The sequence below is a fragment of the Lithobates pipiens genome, unplaced genomic scaffold (assembly GCF_037356315.1).
Source record: "Lithobates pipiens isolate NorthernLeopardFrog02 unplaced genomic scaffold, aLitPip1_a1.2 Scaffold_30, whole genome shotgun sequence".
NCBI classification, from domain to species: Eukaryota; Metazoa; Chordata; class Amphibia; order Anura; family Ranidae; genus Lithobates; species Lithobates pipiens.
In genome coordinates, this window is record NW_027507791.1 from 109840419 (window position 1) to 109859618 (window position 19200).

At 39.9% G+C, this 19200-nt stretch overlaps 1 protein-coding gene across 4 annotated transcripts in view; it reads left to right on the forward strand.

Annotated features, from left to right (window-relative positions):
- RASGRP1 (RAS guanyl releasing protein 1) overlaps positions 1-18946 on the forward strand; it is a 144777-nt gene extending 125831 nt beyond the window's left edge. For all 4 annotated transcript variants that reach the window (XM_077464754.1, XM_077464752.1, XM_077464755.1 and 1 more), the window contains 7 exons: positions 361-465; positions 1567-1676; positions 10460-10604; positions 11481-11517; positions 11935-12084; positions 12690-13027; positions 15565-18946. In XM_077464754.1, coding sequence (XP_077320880.1) covers positions 361-465; positions 1567-1676; positions 10460-10604; positions 11481-11517; positions 11935-12084; positions 12690-13027; positions 15565-15699 — 1020 coding nt within the window. In that variant the 3' untranslated portion in view covers positions 15700-18946. The remainder of the gene's footprint in view (positions 1-360; positions 466-1566; positions 1677-10459; positions 10605-11480; positions 11518-11934; positions 12085-12689; positions 13028-15564) is intronic.
- Positions 18947-19200: the final 254 nt, after the last annotated feature.

Sequence of the window (19200 nt, forward strand, 5' to 3'; positions counted from 1 at the left end):
AAGTCCGTCTGATTTTTAGACAACAAAGGTCCGATAAAGCCCACACACGATCGAATCGTCCGGCGGATTCATTAAATCGGACCTAGTCCATCAAAGTCCAGTCATGTGTACGTGGCATCAGCAGCAGCAGTGCCTGATAGTTGATTTGCACTTCAGGCTTTGTAGGAATTGGTGTTTTTCTGCATTGGTATTCTTGTCTTAGAATATCAGTGTACTCACTGTCAGTTGCTTTGGATCTAGACATAATTATTTTACTTTGCATTATTAGTTATTAATATTACAGTGCCAGTTTCACAATATGGGCTAGTTTAATGTTGTATGAAAACTGATGAAACCTTGTCTGTTTTTTTGTGTGTGCAGCCTGTTACACCCTGTAAACCTCCAGTTGTTGCAGATTGGGCATCTGGGGTCTCTCCTAAACCCGACCCAAAAACCATCAGCAAACATGTGCAAAGGATGGTGGATGTAAGTAAGATTTCTAAATATTTGTCCAATTTTAATTCCTGTTTCAGAAGAGTTTTCTGATCAGGCCCAGCTGTCCATTTTTCAGGTGGACCTGATCAGAAGCTCCATGCAGGTCTATGTGCAGGTGGATGTAAACAGTCTTCTGTCCCTTCACACAGGGCCGTCTTTAAGGCAGGGCAAAAGGGGCAGCTGCCCTGGGCCCTGTCATTTTTGTGGGGCCCAAAGCAGCTGCCTCATACTTGCCAACTATCCCAGTTTAAATTTCCTTGTCCCTTGAAGTTTTAGCCCTGTTGTTGTGTACAGACGACTCACCTGCAGGCCCTGTGTTTACATGTAAATAATTGGCATTCATATGTAAATAGCTGTGGCCATCTGCATTGATATGTAAATAAAGGTGGCATTCATATGTATATCATGCTTCCCTGCAGTGAGAAAATGATGTGCTGTAACCTCTAGCAGTCAGTGAGCAGTAATACTGTACAGTAATCTCTAGCAACTAATTAACAAGCAGAAATAATTTGCTGTAACCTCTAGCAACTAATCAGTGAGCCGTAATGTGTGCTGTAACTTCTAGCAACTAGTCAGTAAGCAGTAATGATATGCTGTAACCTCTGGCAACCAATCACAATTGCTGCATGACCTGATACAGTAAACTGATTTTAAGTCCAGCTTCTATTTATTGTATGTCTCAGAGCAGGTGGAGAGTGAAATTGCATGGGAGGGGGCCCCCAAAAAAAAGTTTGCCCGGGGTCCAGTCAATATTAAAGACGGCCCTGATTTCACATCTACCTACCTCCCAAGTCCATCCTGGTCTGAAACAAAAACTGGAAAATGAATGCATTTTTGCTTTAATTTTTCTGGACCTAAATGTTACAGATCAGAGGTAGTCTTATGTAAACAAACACAAATTCATTTACATCTGGCTGTCCATAGAGCTATCACAGGCTCGCAACTGTCTGCTGTGTTTTTGCTATCTATATTTATCCAGCACAGCATACTTACAATGTGTGAATTTGAACATCTGATATTTGTGGTTATTTTACATTCACAATCATTTTCGTCTAAATGAGCTTTGGATAATGGATATTCTTTCCCTTTCAGTCGGTTTTTAAGAATTATGATCTGGATCAAGATGGATATATATCCCAAGAAGAGTTTGAGAAAATAGCAGCCAGCTTTCCATTCTCTTTCTGTGTGTTGGATAAAGACAGGTGAGCAGTGCAAAGGAACATTTGCTAAACATCTTGTTAGCAAATAAAGACACACAAAAGTTCTACCATGTGTGCTATGCACTTTATCGTTGTTAAAATATCACACCAACTCACAATGAAAGTTCATAGTTATATATAAATCTATAAAAAATAAACTGTAGGGTTCAGTTGTGTAGAAAATCCGCTTTCTATAGGGCACTTATGCTGGCTCACTTCCGAGCCTCGCTGCCTGCGACTATAAACACAGACAACGGCACTGACTTTAATTGGCTTTGATTTACAGCAGTGGGAATGTATTAGGGTAACATATGAAGAAAATAGGGAAATTGGAAATTGGGATTATGACGGTGCCCAAAATGTTATATATATATATATATATATATATATGGATTTGTTTAAAACTCATAATATTTTATTACAAGACAAATATAACAAAACATCATCGGTGCTTTAACATATAGTAACTAATAGTAGTAGTAGTGACTGGTAGCGAATCCCTACATGTTTCGCCAAACATTGGCTTCTTCAGGGGAATGTGTAATAAGTTTCAGTAATTGGCAACAGATTAATACTTGATTTACAAAGCATGCAAAACAACAAACGCATATACCAAACTGATCGTGTGGCATGGCTTGTGATATCACCCACCACATAGTCCCACCTACCTAGGAGAGCCCCCATGGGCAGGGCGTTCACTAAAGGAATCCAGCATCCATTGGAAGAGCGCCATATTCAAGTAGCTACAGGGGACATATAAGGACCAGGCTAAATATAAATGGAGAAAAAAATATAAGGAGGGAAGAAGTTTAAAATTAAGGACATAGTATGGCCCTATATGATGGGCTAACATAGCCTCAATAGTTACATAAACTTGGTTAGAAAGAGACACTGGTATAGGGGCGCCAGAGACTCTCAATTGAGCAAGGCTACAGTTCTTAACATGACCAAGAGGCCCTCTGCAGGGGAGGGAAAAGTATAAAGTAAGTTAAAGGAAAAACTATGACTTTAATTAATCAATATATAGGAATGATGGAAACACATGTTGCAAAAAGAACACATGTCTTAATTGGGACATGTGTGTGGAAAATAAAAAAAAATAAAAGTAAAATTAAAAAAGTGGAATAAAAAGAAATATACAAATGAAATTAAATTAATAATAGAGACAGGGATGCAAATAGTGCTATCAATCAAATAAATGGAATTCAGTCAAAGTAGGGTATTCTATATCACTCACATATAGTGTCAGGTGTGTGGGAAGGTGTCCTGGTATAATTGCAACCCAGAAAAATGACAATCACACTGTTTAGACGCATAGAACAGGGTAAGGCAACTCTCAAAAATTGCTCAGAGTATCAGATGTCATAACAGGACCTTAACGTGGTAGTACAAAAATAGTTTGGGTCAAATATTGCTATGCCAATCGAAATAAAGCCATTTAAAATAGATATGTTGGAAAAAATACCTGAAATTCACAGAGCAGTAGCATAGGCTCCCCTGGGATCCAGCAGATGGAAAACTGGATGCGCCGACCTTATATACCCCCCACTTGGTCAGCGCTTGACGTCACCGACCGAGTGCGGACGTAAAGAGGCCAGTGTGCATGCACCAGTGAGTTCTCCGTTCGCCTACATCTCCCAGGGTGCCCAGCAGTAGGCCTAGTGTACCACATGACATGTAACATCAATTGACACACAGTGCAAAATAGCACCGAAGGACGTGTATGCAGAGGCAGGAGGAGTAAACCTCCGCAGGCGACAAAGGCCAAGAATAGGCGAGGGGTCATAAAGGAACACATGCAGCCATTCTCAAAAATCGCTCAGAGTATCAGATGTCATAACGGGACCTTAACATGGTAGTACAAAAATAGTTTGGGTCAAATATTGCTATGACAATCGAAATAATGATTACAAAGAGTGCAATCTATTCAAATAAAATATAGTCAAAAGTAGAAAGAAATTCATAATGCACATACATACACATACATCATAAATCATGCACACATTGGGATAACATCAATCAACCACTCCAAGAAGTAGAATTTGGAAAAATTGCGGTATAAAAAATGCAAAGCGGGGAAAGGGAGTGGGATGCCTAGATGGGTACGCTTGGTCATGGCTGAATCAGTTGGTGACAAAACATCTGGAGCTGAATGCATAGACCAAATATGAACATAATATAAGTTTTCTTCATAAGGCCTTGTTCTCATAAAAAAAGATTTAAAATATTAGTTCAGTTTAAAATATTCATTCAGGCCTGGATATTTTGTAGCATCCAAATTGTGGATCCACCAAGTTTCCAATCGTAGTAGAATTGTAGTAGAATACCATCAATAGCACCGCCCCTAACATGTGAAGGTACATGCTCAAGGGTGGTGAATGTGATCATACCGGAATCAAAGTCATGCTGAAATCCGACATGTCTACTGATAGCAGTAGTCATAAAGCATTTGAGAATGGGTGTAGTGTGATCTTTGATACATTTATAAAAGGGATGTTTCGTTTTGCCAACATAGAAGCAGCCACATCGGCAAGTTGCTAAATAAATGACGTTGCAGGTCACTCTATGTTTAATGGCATGGGTATAACCACTAGGAATAGTTATTTTGTGACCATTAGAGATGAAATGGCATATGTCACACCTCTCACAGGCACACATGCCCGCGTGAGATGTATGGTCTGGAATCGTAGCAGAATGGTGATTTTTCACCAAAGATCCCTGAGTGATGGTGCATGTTGATAGGTGATTTCTGGGTAGAACTTGATATATTTGTTGTTGTATCAGCTGTAAGAAAGGGCCAAAACTTAGTCAGGACATTTCTCACCTGGGTGTGTTGTTTGGAATATCAGGTGATGATGCTAACTGATTGTTTATCATTGTGTACCTTAGTCGAGAACATGAGGCTCTTCCTCTCTTGTTTGTTTACTTTATTCTATGCTTTTTTCAGATGCATACGGCTATATCCTCTGTTTCTTAGTCTAGTATAGAGTTCACCTGCAACCTTTTGAAAATCATGATCTAATGTGCAATTTCTTTTGAGTCTTAGATATTAACTGTAGGGGATACTCTCTAGCAGTAGCTTAGGATGCGCACTGCTCGTGTGTATTTTTAGCTGAAGGCTTGCTGTATAGTGAGAAGTATAAAACTCTGATAGCATCAACACAAATGTCTAAATTAAGAAACCAGATTTTACTCTGGCTACATACCATGGTAAATTTAAGATTAAAATTAACACCCAGTTTGCCCATGAACCTAGAGAGCTCATCCTGCGTACCTGACCAAAAAAAGTATGATATCGTCTATATATCTGTGCCAAGCAATGACGTGCTGCAACAGACCAGACATGTCACCTTCGCCAAAAAGTTCCCTCTCCCATCCCCCAGGTACAGGTTGGCATAGGATACCGCACGTCCTCATAGCCACCCCCTGCACCTGGAGGAAATGGGAGGGTCCAAACATAAAGATGTTCCAAGTAAGGGTGAACTCTAATAGTTCAAGAACAAACTGGCTGTAGGGATCTGCCACAGTTCCTCACTCTTTCAACTGATTGCAGATTACTTAAATTCTTTTATTGTTTGGGATAGTATTATACAGGCTTTCTACATCTATAGCCACGAGCCAAGCATTTCTGGGAATTAGTTTGCCTTCGAGTGTACGAAGAAGGTCAATCATGTCTTTAATGTACGCAAAGAGAGAAGTCATGTGGGGACATAAATACTTATCAACAAGGGCACTAGCTTTTGCATCTGGCAGTCAAATACAATCGAGCGACCGGGAGGGTTTTGGCGTGATTTGTGCACTTTAGGTAGTGCATGAAAGGTATAGATTTTCGGTTCTTTAGTGTTGAGGTCATTTAAAGTGTTCTTATCAATTATTCCTTTTTGAAAAGCCTTAAGAATAATGGTATAGTAATCCTGGGTATAATTATCAACCAGGGTTTTGGATATGGGTTGATACCAATCCTTGTTTATAAGGATGTTGAGACACATATGTTCATATCTCTCGACATCCATCACAACAACATTACCCGCCTTATCAGTCGGTTTGATCACTAGCCTGAGGATGATTCTGAAGGGACCTAAGTGCTTGTCTTTGTTGATGGGATAGATTATTGGTGTGTTGGTTCCCAAAATCCATATTGTCATTTCATTGGTGATTTGTTGAACGAATACCTAAATATTGGGATTATTACTGAGCGTAGGAAAAGCCAGTGACTTTGGTTTAAAAGATGTTGGGGGAAGGTAACACTGGAACGACGACTTCAGACAAAGGGGAAGCTGTGGACATGTCATCGCCAGTGTATCCCTCCTCCCACAGATTCGTCAAATCATCAATGGCTTTTAATTCCTCCAGGTTGAATTCAGTTGGTGTGTGGTGTGGTGTGTAGAGCTGTAATAAATAACTTTGAAATTAGTCTTCTGGCAAATAAATGTATATCTTTAATAATTTGGAACCTATCTACATTACTAGATGGGCAAAAGGTAAGGCCTTATTTGAGTACGTGGATTTGTTCAGGTGTAAGGGACTCAGAGGAGAGATTAATAAACTCCAATCCTTTATCTCTATGTAGTTCTTGGATATTGGAGAGGTTGATGTGGGATTCGGGGATAGATCCGGAGTTTTGACAAAAAAAATGGGAGCTATTTTGGGATAAATGGATTGTGCACTGATAGGAAACATCAAAGAAAGACTGGGTTCACTTACCCTCCTGGCTGTGATAGAGGTACAAGAAAAAGAAGGCAGGATAGGAGTTGTGGTGCTCAGTGACGAGTTCAAAGTCAAAATAGATGTTTTAGACATAGTTGGCAATGGACGTGATGAAGGAGTGAAAGACTGTGTAGTGTGAGTCTTAGAACGAACCAAGGAAGGTCGTCGAGTGAGATTAGGCCCAAAGGTACGTCAAAGTGATTTTGTGGATTTAGTGATCGACTCTCCCTTTTATTTCTTGGGTAGTCTATCATGGGATAGGTCCTGATATGTAGTGGATTGGCTAGAAGACATAGAGGAAGCACACGATGCATTAGGTAAGTCACTGTCCATTTTGGGCATGGCATGAATAGAAGGTCTAGTCATAGGTTTGCTATATGTAGTTTGATTCCACTTATATGCATAACTGTTAATCGTGTGCTGTTTGTCTCTAAGGTAAAACATGTTTAGGCTTTATAACCACTTTAACGTTAGAAGATTTTCCAAATGAAATCCAGGGACATCCTACTGACCATCCCCACAACACCACACTCTCAATTGTAGCCACACCCTTAAACCTATACCCCCAACTAGTATAATTTTGAGTTGCTAGAGCCCACACATTACAAACTTTACACTCTGGGGATATTTGTTTCCCGGGGCCTGACCCCTCACCACAGGGGCTGTCCCCAGGAAAGGGGGACAAATGGCAACCTTAATTAACCTACAAAAAAGTTTCCTAATTGGTTGCTGCACATTTCACACCATCACTGCTCTCTTCACTTCCATGTTCAGTAATGTAAGCACTGAATTAGATCTAACCTCAAATTATATTTTACACTGTGTGTTTTTTGGCATAAAAAAGTAGCAGCCTGAAGATTACTATTCATTTTTTTGTAAACTGATGTGGCTTTGTGGTTTTTATAATGCTCCTACATAATTGCCCTCTTTCGTTTGGTACTGTCAATTCTAACCCTGCTGCCTAGGCACTGTGTGATTATAGTACCTATAGCCCTGATAAAAGTATCCTCACTGCAGGGCACTGTAATACAGATGTCAGGCTTTGGGGGGTGGGTTTCCTGTCCACACCTTGGCTCTAATGTGCTCCCCAACCCTCCACATATCTGTGCTTTATCTTTCTGCATCCCATGAAGGATCTTCTAGGAAATAGTACAAGGCCTGGCACTAGGCCAGGGAATTAGTGCATGGCCTCACTATTTACACCTGTGGTGGCTGGTCATTTTCTGAAATGATAATCTATTTCATGAATAAATTATGGTATTTGCACTGTGCATAAATAAGAGAGAATGTACAGTGGAAACAGAATAAGTAATACGTGAACTGTGAAAACAAAACTAATACATGTGTATAGAAAGGAAATATTCAACATATATACAGTGCCTTGCGAAAGTATTCGGCCCCCTTGAACTTTTCAACCTTTTGCCACATTTCAGGCTTCAAACATAAAGATATAACATTTTAATTTTTTGTGAAGAATCACCAACAAGTGGGACACAATTGTGAAGTGGAACGAAATCTATTGGATAATTTAAACTTTTTTAGCAAATAAAAAACTGAAAAGTGGTGTGTGCAAAATTATTCGGCCCCTTTACTTTCAGTGCAGCAAACTCACTCCAGAAGTTCAGCGAAGATCTCTGAATGATGCAATGTTGTCCTAAATGACTGATGGTGATAAATAGAATCCACCTGTGTGTAATCAAGTCTCTGTATATATGCACCTGCTCTGTGATAGTCTCAGGGTTCTGCTGAAATCGCAGAGAGCATCATGAAGACCAAGGAACACACCAGGCAGGTCCGTAATACTGTTGTGGAGAAGTTTAAAGCTGGATTTGGATACAAAAAGATTTCCCAAGCTTTAAACATCCTAAGGAGCACTGTGCAAGCGATCATTTTGAAATGGAAGGAGCATTAGACGACTGCAAATCTACCATGACCTGGCCGTCCCTCTAAACTTTCAGCTCAGACAAGGAGAAGACTGATCAGAGATGCAGCCAAGAGGCCCATGATCACTCTGGATGAACTGCAGAGAACTACAGCTGAGGTGGGAGAGTCTGTCCATAGGACAACAATCAGTCGTACACTGCACAAATCTGGCCTTTATGGAAGAGTGGCAAGAAGAAAGACATTTCTCAAAGATATCCATAAAAAGTCTCGTCTAAAGTTTGCCACAAGCCACCTGGGAGACACACCAAACATGTGGAAGAAGGTGCTCTGGTCAGATGAAACCAAAATTGAACTTTTTGCCCACAATGCAAAACGATATGTTTGGCGTAAAAGCAACACAGCTCATCACCCTCAACACACCATCCCCACTGTCAAACATGGTGGTGGCAGCATCATGGTTTGGGCCTGCTTTTCTTCAGCAGGGACAGGGAAGATGGTTAAAATTGAGGGGAAGATGGATGCAGCCAAATACAGGATCATTCTGGATGAAAACCTGTTGGAGTCTGCAAAAGACCTGAAACTGGGACGGAGATTTATCTTCCAACAAGACAATGATCCCAAACATACAGCAAAATCTACAAAGGAATGGTTCACAAATAAACTTATCCAAGTCAAAGTCCAGACCTGAATCCAATCAAGAATCTGTGGAAAGAGCTGAAAACTGCTGTTCACAAACGCTCTCCATCCAACCTCACTGAGCTCGAGCTGTTTTGCAAGGAAGAATGGGCAAGAATTTCAGTCTCTCGATGTGCAAAACTGATAGAGACATACCCCAAGCAACCTGCAGCTGTAATCGCAGCAAAAGGTGGCTCTACAAAGTATTAACGCAAGGGGGCCGAATAATTTTGAACGCCCCACTTTTCATTTTTTTATTAGTTAAAAAAGTTTCAAAAATCCAATAGATTTCGTTCCACTTCACAATTGTGTCCCACTTGTTGGTGATTCTTCACAAAAAATAAAAATTTTATATCTTTATGTTTGAAGCCTGAAATGTGGCAAAAGGTTGAAAAGTTCAAGGGGGCCGAATACTTTCGCAAGGCACTGTATATCCAAACTATAACTGCGTAAATGGCGTGATATCTTGTGAAAAAACGTTAGAAAACAAACTGAATGCTCCAACAAGTCTGTGTCGGAATGCAAAGATGTAAGTGACAAATCCAATAAAAGTCCGTATCTGATATGAAAAATTTATAAATCCCACCACCAGTGGCAAAAGAGTGCTGTAAAAACACACAAATCTTCAGTGGTAACACCTGTGCATCTGCAAGCCGCTCACCTTACTACAGTAAGGTATACAGCATTGATAAGTCACAGGTGCAATGTTCAATAATTCTCTCCTGGTTTGGATAGTTTTGATCCTTTTTGAATAGTCTCAGTGGCAGGTTAAGGCATAAAGGAAACAAAAAACTCATAGCATAATTCCGTAAAATAAACAGGGGGGGGGGGGGGGGTGGAAGAAAAGCAGTCCCAAAAGTGATGCACTCACTTTTAAAAAAGAAGCATAGACATCAATCCACAAACGCTGAGTTCGTAAGCCTCTGAGTGTAGTCGTAGTACTGCCTTTGATCCAGAGCCCCTCTGGTGTAAACTCTAAGATAATGGTAATAAACAAACTCACATTTGGTGTAAAAACAGCATACAGCCAACCACGAGCGCCGAGCTTGTATCCTTCCGTCATCAGAGGATACCTATAGTCCTGATAAAAGTACCCTCACTGCAGGGCACTGTAATACAGATGTCAGGCTTTGGGGATGGGCTTCCTGTCCACACATTGGCTCTAATGTTCTCTCCAACCCTCCACATATCTGTGCTTGAGCTTGTGCATCCCAGGAAGGATCTTCTAGGACAGGGATATGCAATTAGCGGAACTCCAGCTGTTGCAGATCTACAAGTCCCATGAGGCATAGCAATACTCTGACAGCCACAAGCATGACATCCAGAGGCAGAGGCATGATGGGACTTGTAGTTTTGCAACAGCTGGAGGTCCACTAATTGCATATCCCTGTTCTAGGAAATACTACAAGGCCCGGCACTAGGCCAGGGAATTAGTACACGGCCTCACTATTTGCACCTGTGGTGGCTGGTCATTTTTTGAAATGATAATCTATTTAATGCTTTTCTTATTTTACCTACAGAGATGGACAGATCAGCAGACAAGAAATCACTGCATACTTTATGAGGGCAAGCTCCATATGCTCCAAACTTGGCTTGGGATTTCTTCACAACTTCCAAGAGACCACCTACCTGCGCCCAACTTTCTGTGACAACTGTGCTGGCTTTGTGAGTAGTGAAATCATAAAGACCCAACAGATCACACTGGCTAAGAAATTAGCATACTTACCTTGAGACTTCAAGTTCAGTTCCCACCAGAGGCTATATTTATGGAAAATGTATGTGTGAGTTTCCTGCCTCGACCCAAATATAGGTCTTTGACAAAACAAGGCCCTATTGTCTGCAGGTGTGTATCACTGTGGTTGAACTTTAGGCTATTCTTGGGCAATGACTGAGATGAAAGCTTATGTGTAAAATGTATAATGTGATGGCTTTTGTGCAATCCATTCTAGACCATATGGATTTCAGGCAGAAAGTAGATGCTTTTTAAATATTGATGATATTGTTAGCTGCCGGACAGTGTCACAGCTGGCATTTCCAGCAAGAATGGCAGCAAAGGCAACCTCTGTCTCCCATGGGACAATTTTCCTATAAAATAGAATGTCTCTACGATGCAGTCTTTGGATTATTTGAGCAGAAAAGCATGTAGTGTGTGTGTGTGTGTGTGTGTGTGTGTCTGTGTTTTATGGAGGGGCAGAACGCCCAAAAATCCCTACTTACGAGTCCAAAGTTTGTCAGGGTAATCCCAGTTATATACTGAACCTTCACATCCCAAAGCTCCAAGGTTTGAGTGCTAACCACTGCCTCAACATGAATGTCTGAAGATGTACTGTATCACATTACCCATTGAATGCCCTACTAATTCACTCATTACTAAAGTGGCAATAGGCTGGGATTTTGTAAATTCCATTTAATGATAGAAGAGTAAAATGATTTTTCCTAGTAAACATTTGCAGACAAAATATCTATTAATATTTGTAAGACAATAAATAACACTATTTATTGGTGCCTGTACTGAAGTGTGGTATATGATTTATTTTTCAGCTCTGGGGCGTGATCAAGCAAGGATATCGCTGCAAAGGTAAATACTATATAACAAGAATTATCACAGAAGCCCATACAAGGGGGATAACAGTGCACCTCATTTCTCAGTAGTCTGTGTTATCACTAGCAGCTGGTTGAATTATTTAGCATATCCACAGGGTACCTCCTGCCCACTGCTTATAAGCTTCCCTGAATCCTATCAACAGTGGTCCTCTGGTGTGTACAACCATTTGTCTATTTTGACAGTGCAAAGCATTTGAATATGAGATGCTTTAGGAAAAAGCAAAGTGCTCGTTCACATTATAGGACTACTGCTCATAGCGTTCCATCAATCTTAAACGGAACATCTGGGGAAGGGGAGACTTTGGCTGCATTGAGTGCAGGTGTGGTCTTTTAAACATTCATTTGCACATGACCTAACCTGCATATTTCTTTTCTGTAATTTTGTGCACAGACTGTGGGATGAATTGCCATAAACAATGTAAGGAGCTGGTGGTGTTTGAATGTAAGAAGAGAACTAAAAGCTCCACTGAAGACTGCAGTCTATCTCAGGATGCTGCCACTTCTGACATTTCATCGGCCAGTGGAAAAGAGTCAACAAATGGTAAGTGATTGCCATAATGCATTCAAGAAGATGTACAAACTGTTACTCTGAGCAGCTGTGCTTTGTGTGGGTTAGGTAGCACACACTTGGGTAAACACAGGGTAACCAGAGGAAGCAATCAGATTAAGTAGCTGATCAATGGCAAATTATTGTATTCGCACCTGCTAGACATAAATACATATTGCACACCATTATTGCTCTTTACTCTTCCTTACTAATTAAATGTGACAAACGTCCAGAATTGTAGTGTTCATGTAATCACAATTGTTTTCTATGCTTGCCCTCTAGTGGCTTAATCACTTTAGCACACCAAGGTAATGTTGTAGATAAAAGTATAGAGAGGTAGACTGTTTTGTGAAAGTTGATATATGTAACCTTGCTCTCAATATACTAATTACTACATTGTTTAACCTTTAAAGTCTCTAAAGATCAGAGCAGAGGCACACACTGTACAGAGTCGTCTTTACACTCTCATGCACAGTACCTTCTCCAGCACAAATTGAAAACTGAGACTTTTTTTTTTGTAAATACTAAAAGCAGGTTTTATTTATTTCTTGGTCCATTTATGTTGCTAATTTGTGGTTTTACCTTCCAAAATTGTGCAGCTGAAGAGGACCCTTTCCCTTTCACAAATGGTGAAGAAGACAGTGAGCACACAGAGGTCGGCAAAGACAGGACAATTATGCTGATGGGAAGCTCCAGTCATAAAATCTCTTTACGGTTGCAACCAACAATGAGACACCGGAGCACGCAGACAGAAGACGGTCCTCCCAGTCCCTCCTTACAGGTTACCTCTCCTCATAAGGGTCGAACACCAGATGGCGGTCCTAGTCCGCTTTTAATTAGGAAGCGGGCATATGCCAAGTGGGAAAATAAGGATTCTGTCCGCAAAGCCAGAGAGGAGAGACGAGCATCTAAACAAACAACACAAGAACTGGAAAAGGTAACTAGTAAACATTGATAGAACCTTATTAATAACTTTATAATATTATTCTATGAATGCTGTTATAATGTTATGATTACTTATTTTGGAAATAAACATTTCTTTTATACTGTACAGTACTGTGTAAACATTTTAGGCAGATGTGAAGAATTTCTGTAAAGTAAGAATACCTTCAAATATAAATTATTTTTATTTTTTTATTTATATCAGTTTACAAAATGCAAAGTGAGCGAAAGAAAAAATCAAACCAATATTTGGTTTGACTACCCTTTGGCTTCAAACTAGCATACATTCTTACTCTTGCACAAAGTCAGGGATTTTGTAGAATTAGATTGAGTTGTATGATTAACTAATTATACCAAGCAGGTGGTAATCCTTGATTTCATATGTAGGTTTAAACACAGTCATTAACAGAAACAGAGCTGTGTAGGAGGCTTAAAATTGGGTAAGAGACTAAGCTAAGCTAAAGTTGTGGTAGGCTGTTTCATGTCACAAGTTATACACCATGGCTAGACTGAGCACACAAGGTAGTTATACTGCATCAGCAAGGTCGTTTCCAGGCAAATATTTCAAAGCAGACTGGGGTTTCAAGATGTGCTGTTCAAGCTTTTTTGAAGAAACCCAAAGAAACGGGCAAAATGGAGGGCAGTAGACACATTGGTCGGCAAAAGAAAACTTAATGGAGCAGATAAAAGACACATCATGCTTACTTCCCTTCGACATTGGCAGATGTCCAGCAGTGCCATCAGCACATAACTGTCGGAAACCAGTGGGACCCAGTTACACCCATCTACTGTCCACAGAAGACTTGCCAGAAGTAGTCTTCATGGAAGAATTGCGGCCAAGAAGCCATACCTTTGACATGGAACTGGAGTGCAGAAAAATAGGAACAGCAGATTCTCCGGACTAATGAGTCAAAATGATAAATATTTGGCTGTAGCAGGTGGCAGTGTGTTCGCTGAAAGGCTGGAGAGCAACACTGAAGCATGGTGGAGGTTCGTTGCAAGTTTGGGGCTGTATTCCTTCAAATGGAGTTGGAGATCTGGTCTGGATCAATGGTGTCCTCAACGCTGAGAAATACAGGCATATAATTACCCATCACGCCATACAATCGGGGAGGCGTGTGTTTTGCCCTCAAATTTATTCTGCAGCAGGGTAACAACCCCAAACATACAGCCAATGTCATTAAGAAATATCTTCAGCATAAAAAAAAACAAGGAGTCGTGGAAGTGATAGTTTGGCCCCCACAGAGCCTTGATCTTAACATAATTGAGTCTGTATGCAATTACGTGAGACAGAAGGATTCAAGGCAGCCTATATCCACAGAAGATCTGTGGTTAGTTCTCCAAAATGTTTGGAACAACCTACCTGTCGAGTTCCTTCAAGAACTGTGTGCAAGTGTACCTAGAAGAACTGATGCTGTTTTTGAAGGCAAAAGGATGTCATACCAAAAATGTATTTGATTTGGACTTCTCTTTTTTGTTAATTTACTTTCTAATTTGTTAATTGTTAAAAAATAAATGATTAACACTTCTGTTTCTGAAAGCATTAATTTACAGCATTTTTTCACACTTGCCTAAAACTTTTGCACAGTAGAGTATATTCCAATAACATAGCTGCTTAATTTCCCTCATTTGACAGGATTGTTTCTCTCTTTGGTCTGCTCTAGTCCCCGGGTTACAAACAAAATAGGTTCTGTAGGTTTGTTCTTAAAACAAATTTCTAAGTTGGAACTGGTACATTTCTTAAGTGTAACTCCAGCTAAAAAGTTATTAAGTTGTGGATATCATTGGGAAGGGTTAACAGGCCATGTGGTTATGTGAGATTGCTGACAGGTCCGCTGGACAGTAGGTGGCAGCATGCAGTGAGCAACAAGATGACGTCACACTGACTTGGTTCTGAAGTATGTAAGACAGATGTTTGTAACTCAAAGGCTGCTTGTATTTAATTACCAAAATTGTTATACTCCACCCAACTTCTAAATGATTGGATTTGTTTTTTAAAGGCCATTAAAAAGGAAAAGTAGTGGTTGAAAAAAAAACACTGATTTTTTTTGGGCATTTTAATTCTTCATGGTTTGCATACCAGGGAATGTGACAGGGGTGTCCTTAGCTCATATACTGTTTATTAAAAGGCCAGTTCTTCCTTAAATCTGGCCATGTCACCAAATGATCTAGGCCAGTGGTTCTCAACCTCAGTCCTCAAGTACCCCCAACAGGCCATGTTTGCAGGCTTTCCTTTATCTTGCACAGGTGCTTTAAATAAGAGTCAATGGCTTGGTATTTTGGACAGCTATTTTATCTAAGAGAAATTCCCAAAATATGGCCTGTTGGGGGTACTTGAGGGTTGAGAACTACTGATCTAGGCCAATCCTAGTTTATGTTCATGGTATCAATTTTGTTGCTTCTGAGACCAATCAATACCAGGAGCAATGTCACATGAAGTGCAAAGTAAGCAGTTGTGCTGTAGAGATCCTGAAATATGTCCCTAGGGTGTGGTTTGCAAGACTAATGTTCTATTTTTGCTTCTCACAACAGGAAAAATCCCTGTTAAAGGAGGAGAACACAAACCTGAAGACCCAGCTTAAAGATGCCCAGAGAAAAATGGAGGCTTTGCGAGCAGAGCTTAGAAAGTATGTCATGGACAATGAGACTGTTGGGAAAGGATCATAGGTACAGGCACTGCTGGAAAGCCTATTGCCACGGACTGTACAGATACAGGCCATTATTCTGCTACTGAGCATTATGGACTCGATGTCCACAGCCTGAGGGTAGAAACTGGGTGCTTGCCAGATGCACAGTGGAACACACCAGGGATTCTGCAGGTTGAAGAAATACGGTGTACACCTTACTTCCATGAAGGTTAATTATATGTATACCTGTTCTAAGACTCTACTACATGCAATCTTAAGGATCCTCCCCCTTAATACATCACATTTCATGGTGTAGTTATGGATTGTCTATCGGTAGTTGAAGGTGTGTAAATATAACCTTTGTCTAGCCAGTTTATTTAGTAAGGATGAGCACATTGGTGATGTCTGTGTACAATGTATGTAGTGTTCTCCTTTCCTTACTTGACTGGCATGTCAAAACAGAACACACCTGCAGCAATGAACATAGAATGTAATTATGGTTCAGAAGTGAAGGCTAAACAAAGCAGCTTGGTTTTATATTGGCTGCTCTGCTTCTGCTGTTTTTCAAGACCAAATGCAATTCTACATGGTAAGATGTCTCAGGCTATGCTGTGACAATGACACATTTCTAGAGAAACTTGGAAGAAAACAAATGTGGCCGTAGTTAAGATCACTGCAGCTTTACTAAACCAGTAAGCATAAACCACAGCTTGAATTATGCAAACAATCTTAAAGTGTGGAGGGGTTTAAACCCGTCGGATTTGTAGCGCTGTCTGGAGTTCCGGTAAAGAAAAAATGTTTTACCAGATAGGAAGTGAGTGGAACCTTCAATAGCAACACAAACAGAAATAAATATACTTTTGTTAGTAGAGTAGGGAAAGCTAGAACCAATGTCATTTATTCTATAGCTTTCAAAATTCCTGTTATAAAAAGTTTCCCTTAGTTCCTGTCTGGTAAAAATTGTTGTAAGCAGGGCATGAAATTAGGTTTATTTGCTCTAACAGAGCCTGGGATAGCAGTAAGAACCTGACAGGAGATCTAAAGATCCCTCAGTATTTTTAAAACATTAAAAAGATGTTGGCTTGACTTACATGATAACATTTACAGACAAATAGGGAATAGCGGCAGAAATTAAAATGACGGTTTTAAAGCAAAAATCATATTGTCAGTAACCCAATACAGTACTAGCAAGTGCTACTTTGGGCCTTTTTGTTTGGCTATAAATGGCTAATAACACAGAACAATCAGAAGGACAGCAAAACAATGTCAAATATCTGTCTTTGTACAATATGGGAACTTTTTAAGTTCATTATTTGTGAATAGTACTGGTGGTTATTTACATAAAGTAACTATTTATGTTTAATAGCCTTTTATAAAAGGAACGTTTTTGAGAAAAAATTGGAGTCTAATGGCTGTTCCTGATGACTGAAAATTATATTTGCTTTGCTCATGCTGACTTATCAGCTTTAATACCTTGGTCACTGACCAAACTCCGAAATTACTGAAGCCAGCAGGTCAGTATAAAGGCCCATACACACGATCAGACTTTTTGACAACAAACATGCAAATTAGCTGTTTTGGAGCAACATCTGACCGTGTGTACGCTCCATCGGACAAACTTTTTTTGTTTTCATCGGACTTTTGTTGGCTGTGCGAACGGACAAACTTTCTGGCAACAAAAGTCCGAAGGAGCAAAGTCTGATCGTGTGTACAGAAAACCAGAGGACTTTTGTACAAAGTACAAACAGGCATGCTCAGAACCAATGCAAAAGATCAGACAACAATACAGAAGTTGACCAAAGGTGGCGGTAAAGAGCAGAAAAACCACATGATTTGGTGAAAGTTGGCTGAAAAAGTCCTGCTGTGTGTATGCAATACAAGTTCAGGGCCGACACCCTTTGTACAAAAATCCAAGGGAAAGTTTGTACAAAGTCCTATCATGTGTATGAGGCTTAACAGTCAGACGCTCAGATTCAGCAATGAAAGCATTTGTCTCTCAGGAAAGGTTTACTTCAGGTTTATGATATGTGTTTGACATCATTCTGAGATGTGTCTAAGATCATTCAGAATGAATAGATTGGTGCAATTGACCTCCTTCTGACCTGCTTTAAGCAGAATTTGCATTCCCATATATTGTATAGGAATGCAAAACCAGCTTGAAGCAAACAAAAGCCTATTCCATCAGCTCTTAAGCTGAGGTCTACTGAAAAGAAAATCGTTGTATGGAACTATAAGTTACTTGTGCTCCTCCAGGGCTTTGAATGGGAGATCCATCAGCTGGTCTCTTGAACAAGTTTTCTAATCAAGGCTATTACGATCACATTTAGGCTTTCCTTCCTGCCTGGCCAAATTCTCCACTTTGTGGGGAATAGGAAGAGCAGACATTTGACTACCTCGTTTAGCAATGGCAACTTGGGTGTGAAGATGGTTTTTAGCACAGGAACTACAGCAGATGATCCTCTCCTCTAAGACAACAATGTTAAAGTGACTCTGTCATAAGAGAAGTACAGGAGTTGCCATTGTTGGCCCCTTTTATATATGCTGGTTGCCAGGCTGTATCTGACTTAAGAAGAAACAATGCCAGAATTTTTTGTTATCTCTATACTTGTTGTAGATCAGTGGTTCAGCCTGCATTGAAACCAAAGAAAACTGGGAAACTAGCATTTTTAAAAGGAATGTTGAGTATTGCTCACCTCTATAATCTCTTGTGACAGAATCACTTTTAGAACAGGCTTTAAGTATGTTTTAATACACCGTCTTCCATCTAGCAGTGGTGTTACCCTATTGTGTGGGGTTAACCTTTAAATTATAAAGTACCATAGTGCAGAAGCTGTAGAGTACATGACGGAGCAGGGTTCTTTTTGACCTTTTAGCTGGACTACGATGGTTTGGAAGAAAGGCAGGAAAAGTATAGTTTCCTGGCCGCCATGTTCCTACAAGCTGAATGGATTGCTTTTAAGGGTTTCATCTTAGTTGTTGAGAACTTTCTGTTTCCACCAATACATGTCCCGTTTAAAAAAAGATTTTCTGAAAGCTTTTAAAAGACTTTAACCAAATGTCTGGCCTCATATGAGAAAGCAACAGTTCTTGATAAGAGCAAAATCAGTTAAGCAATGATCTGTAGCACCTTGCTCCAAGATCCCTTTTGTACAAATGATTGTTACTGTTCTTGGCTAAATGGACCTTCCATTTATAGGTAAACTGAGGCCCTGGATCTTCATTAGCAATTACAAATGTTTGAGCCTTCTCATACATCTCGTACAGAATTGAATGCAGCCTGTCTTTTTTTTTTTACACAGGAAGCTAAAAATCTGTGAGGTTTTTTTTTTGTATGATTATAGCTATGTCTCATCTGTACAAGCCTATGAACATTATTATGAAGCAATAACATAATTCAAAAGGATAAGCCATATAACACATTTTTAAAATACATCTTAAATTCATCCATCTCATTTTTGGGCATATAAATTTGCAAACTTGGTGTTACGCTGTTTGGTCAAGTACGTTAATATATTTAGTCTTTTGTATGTAAAGGATTTAA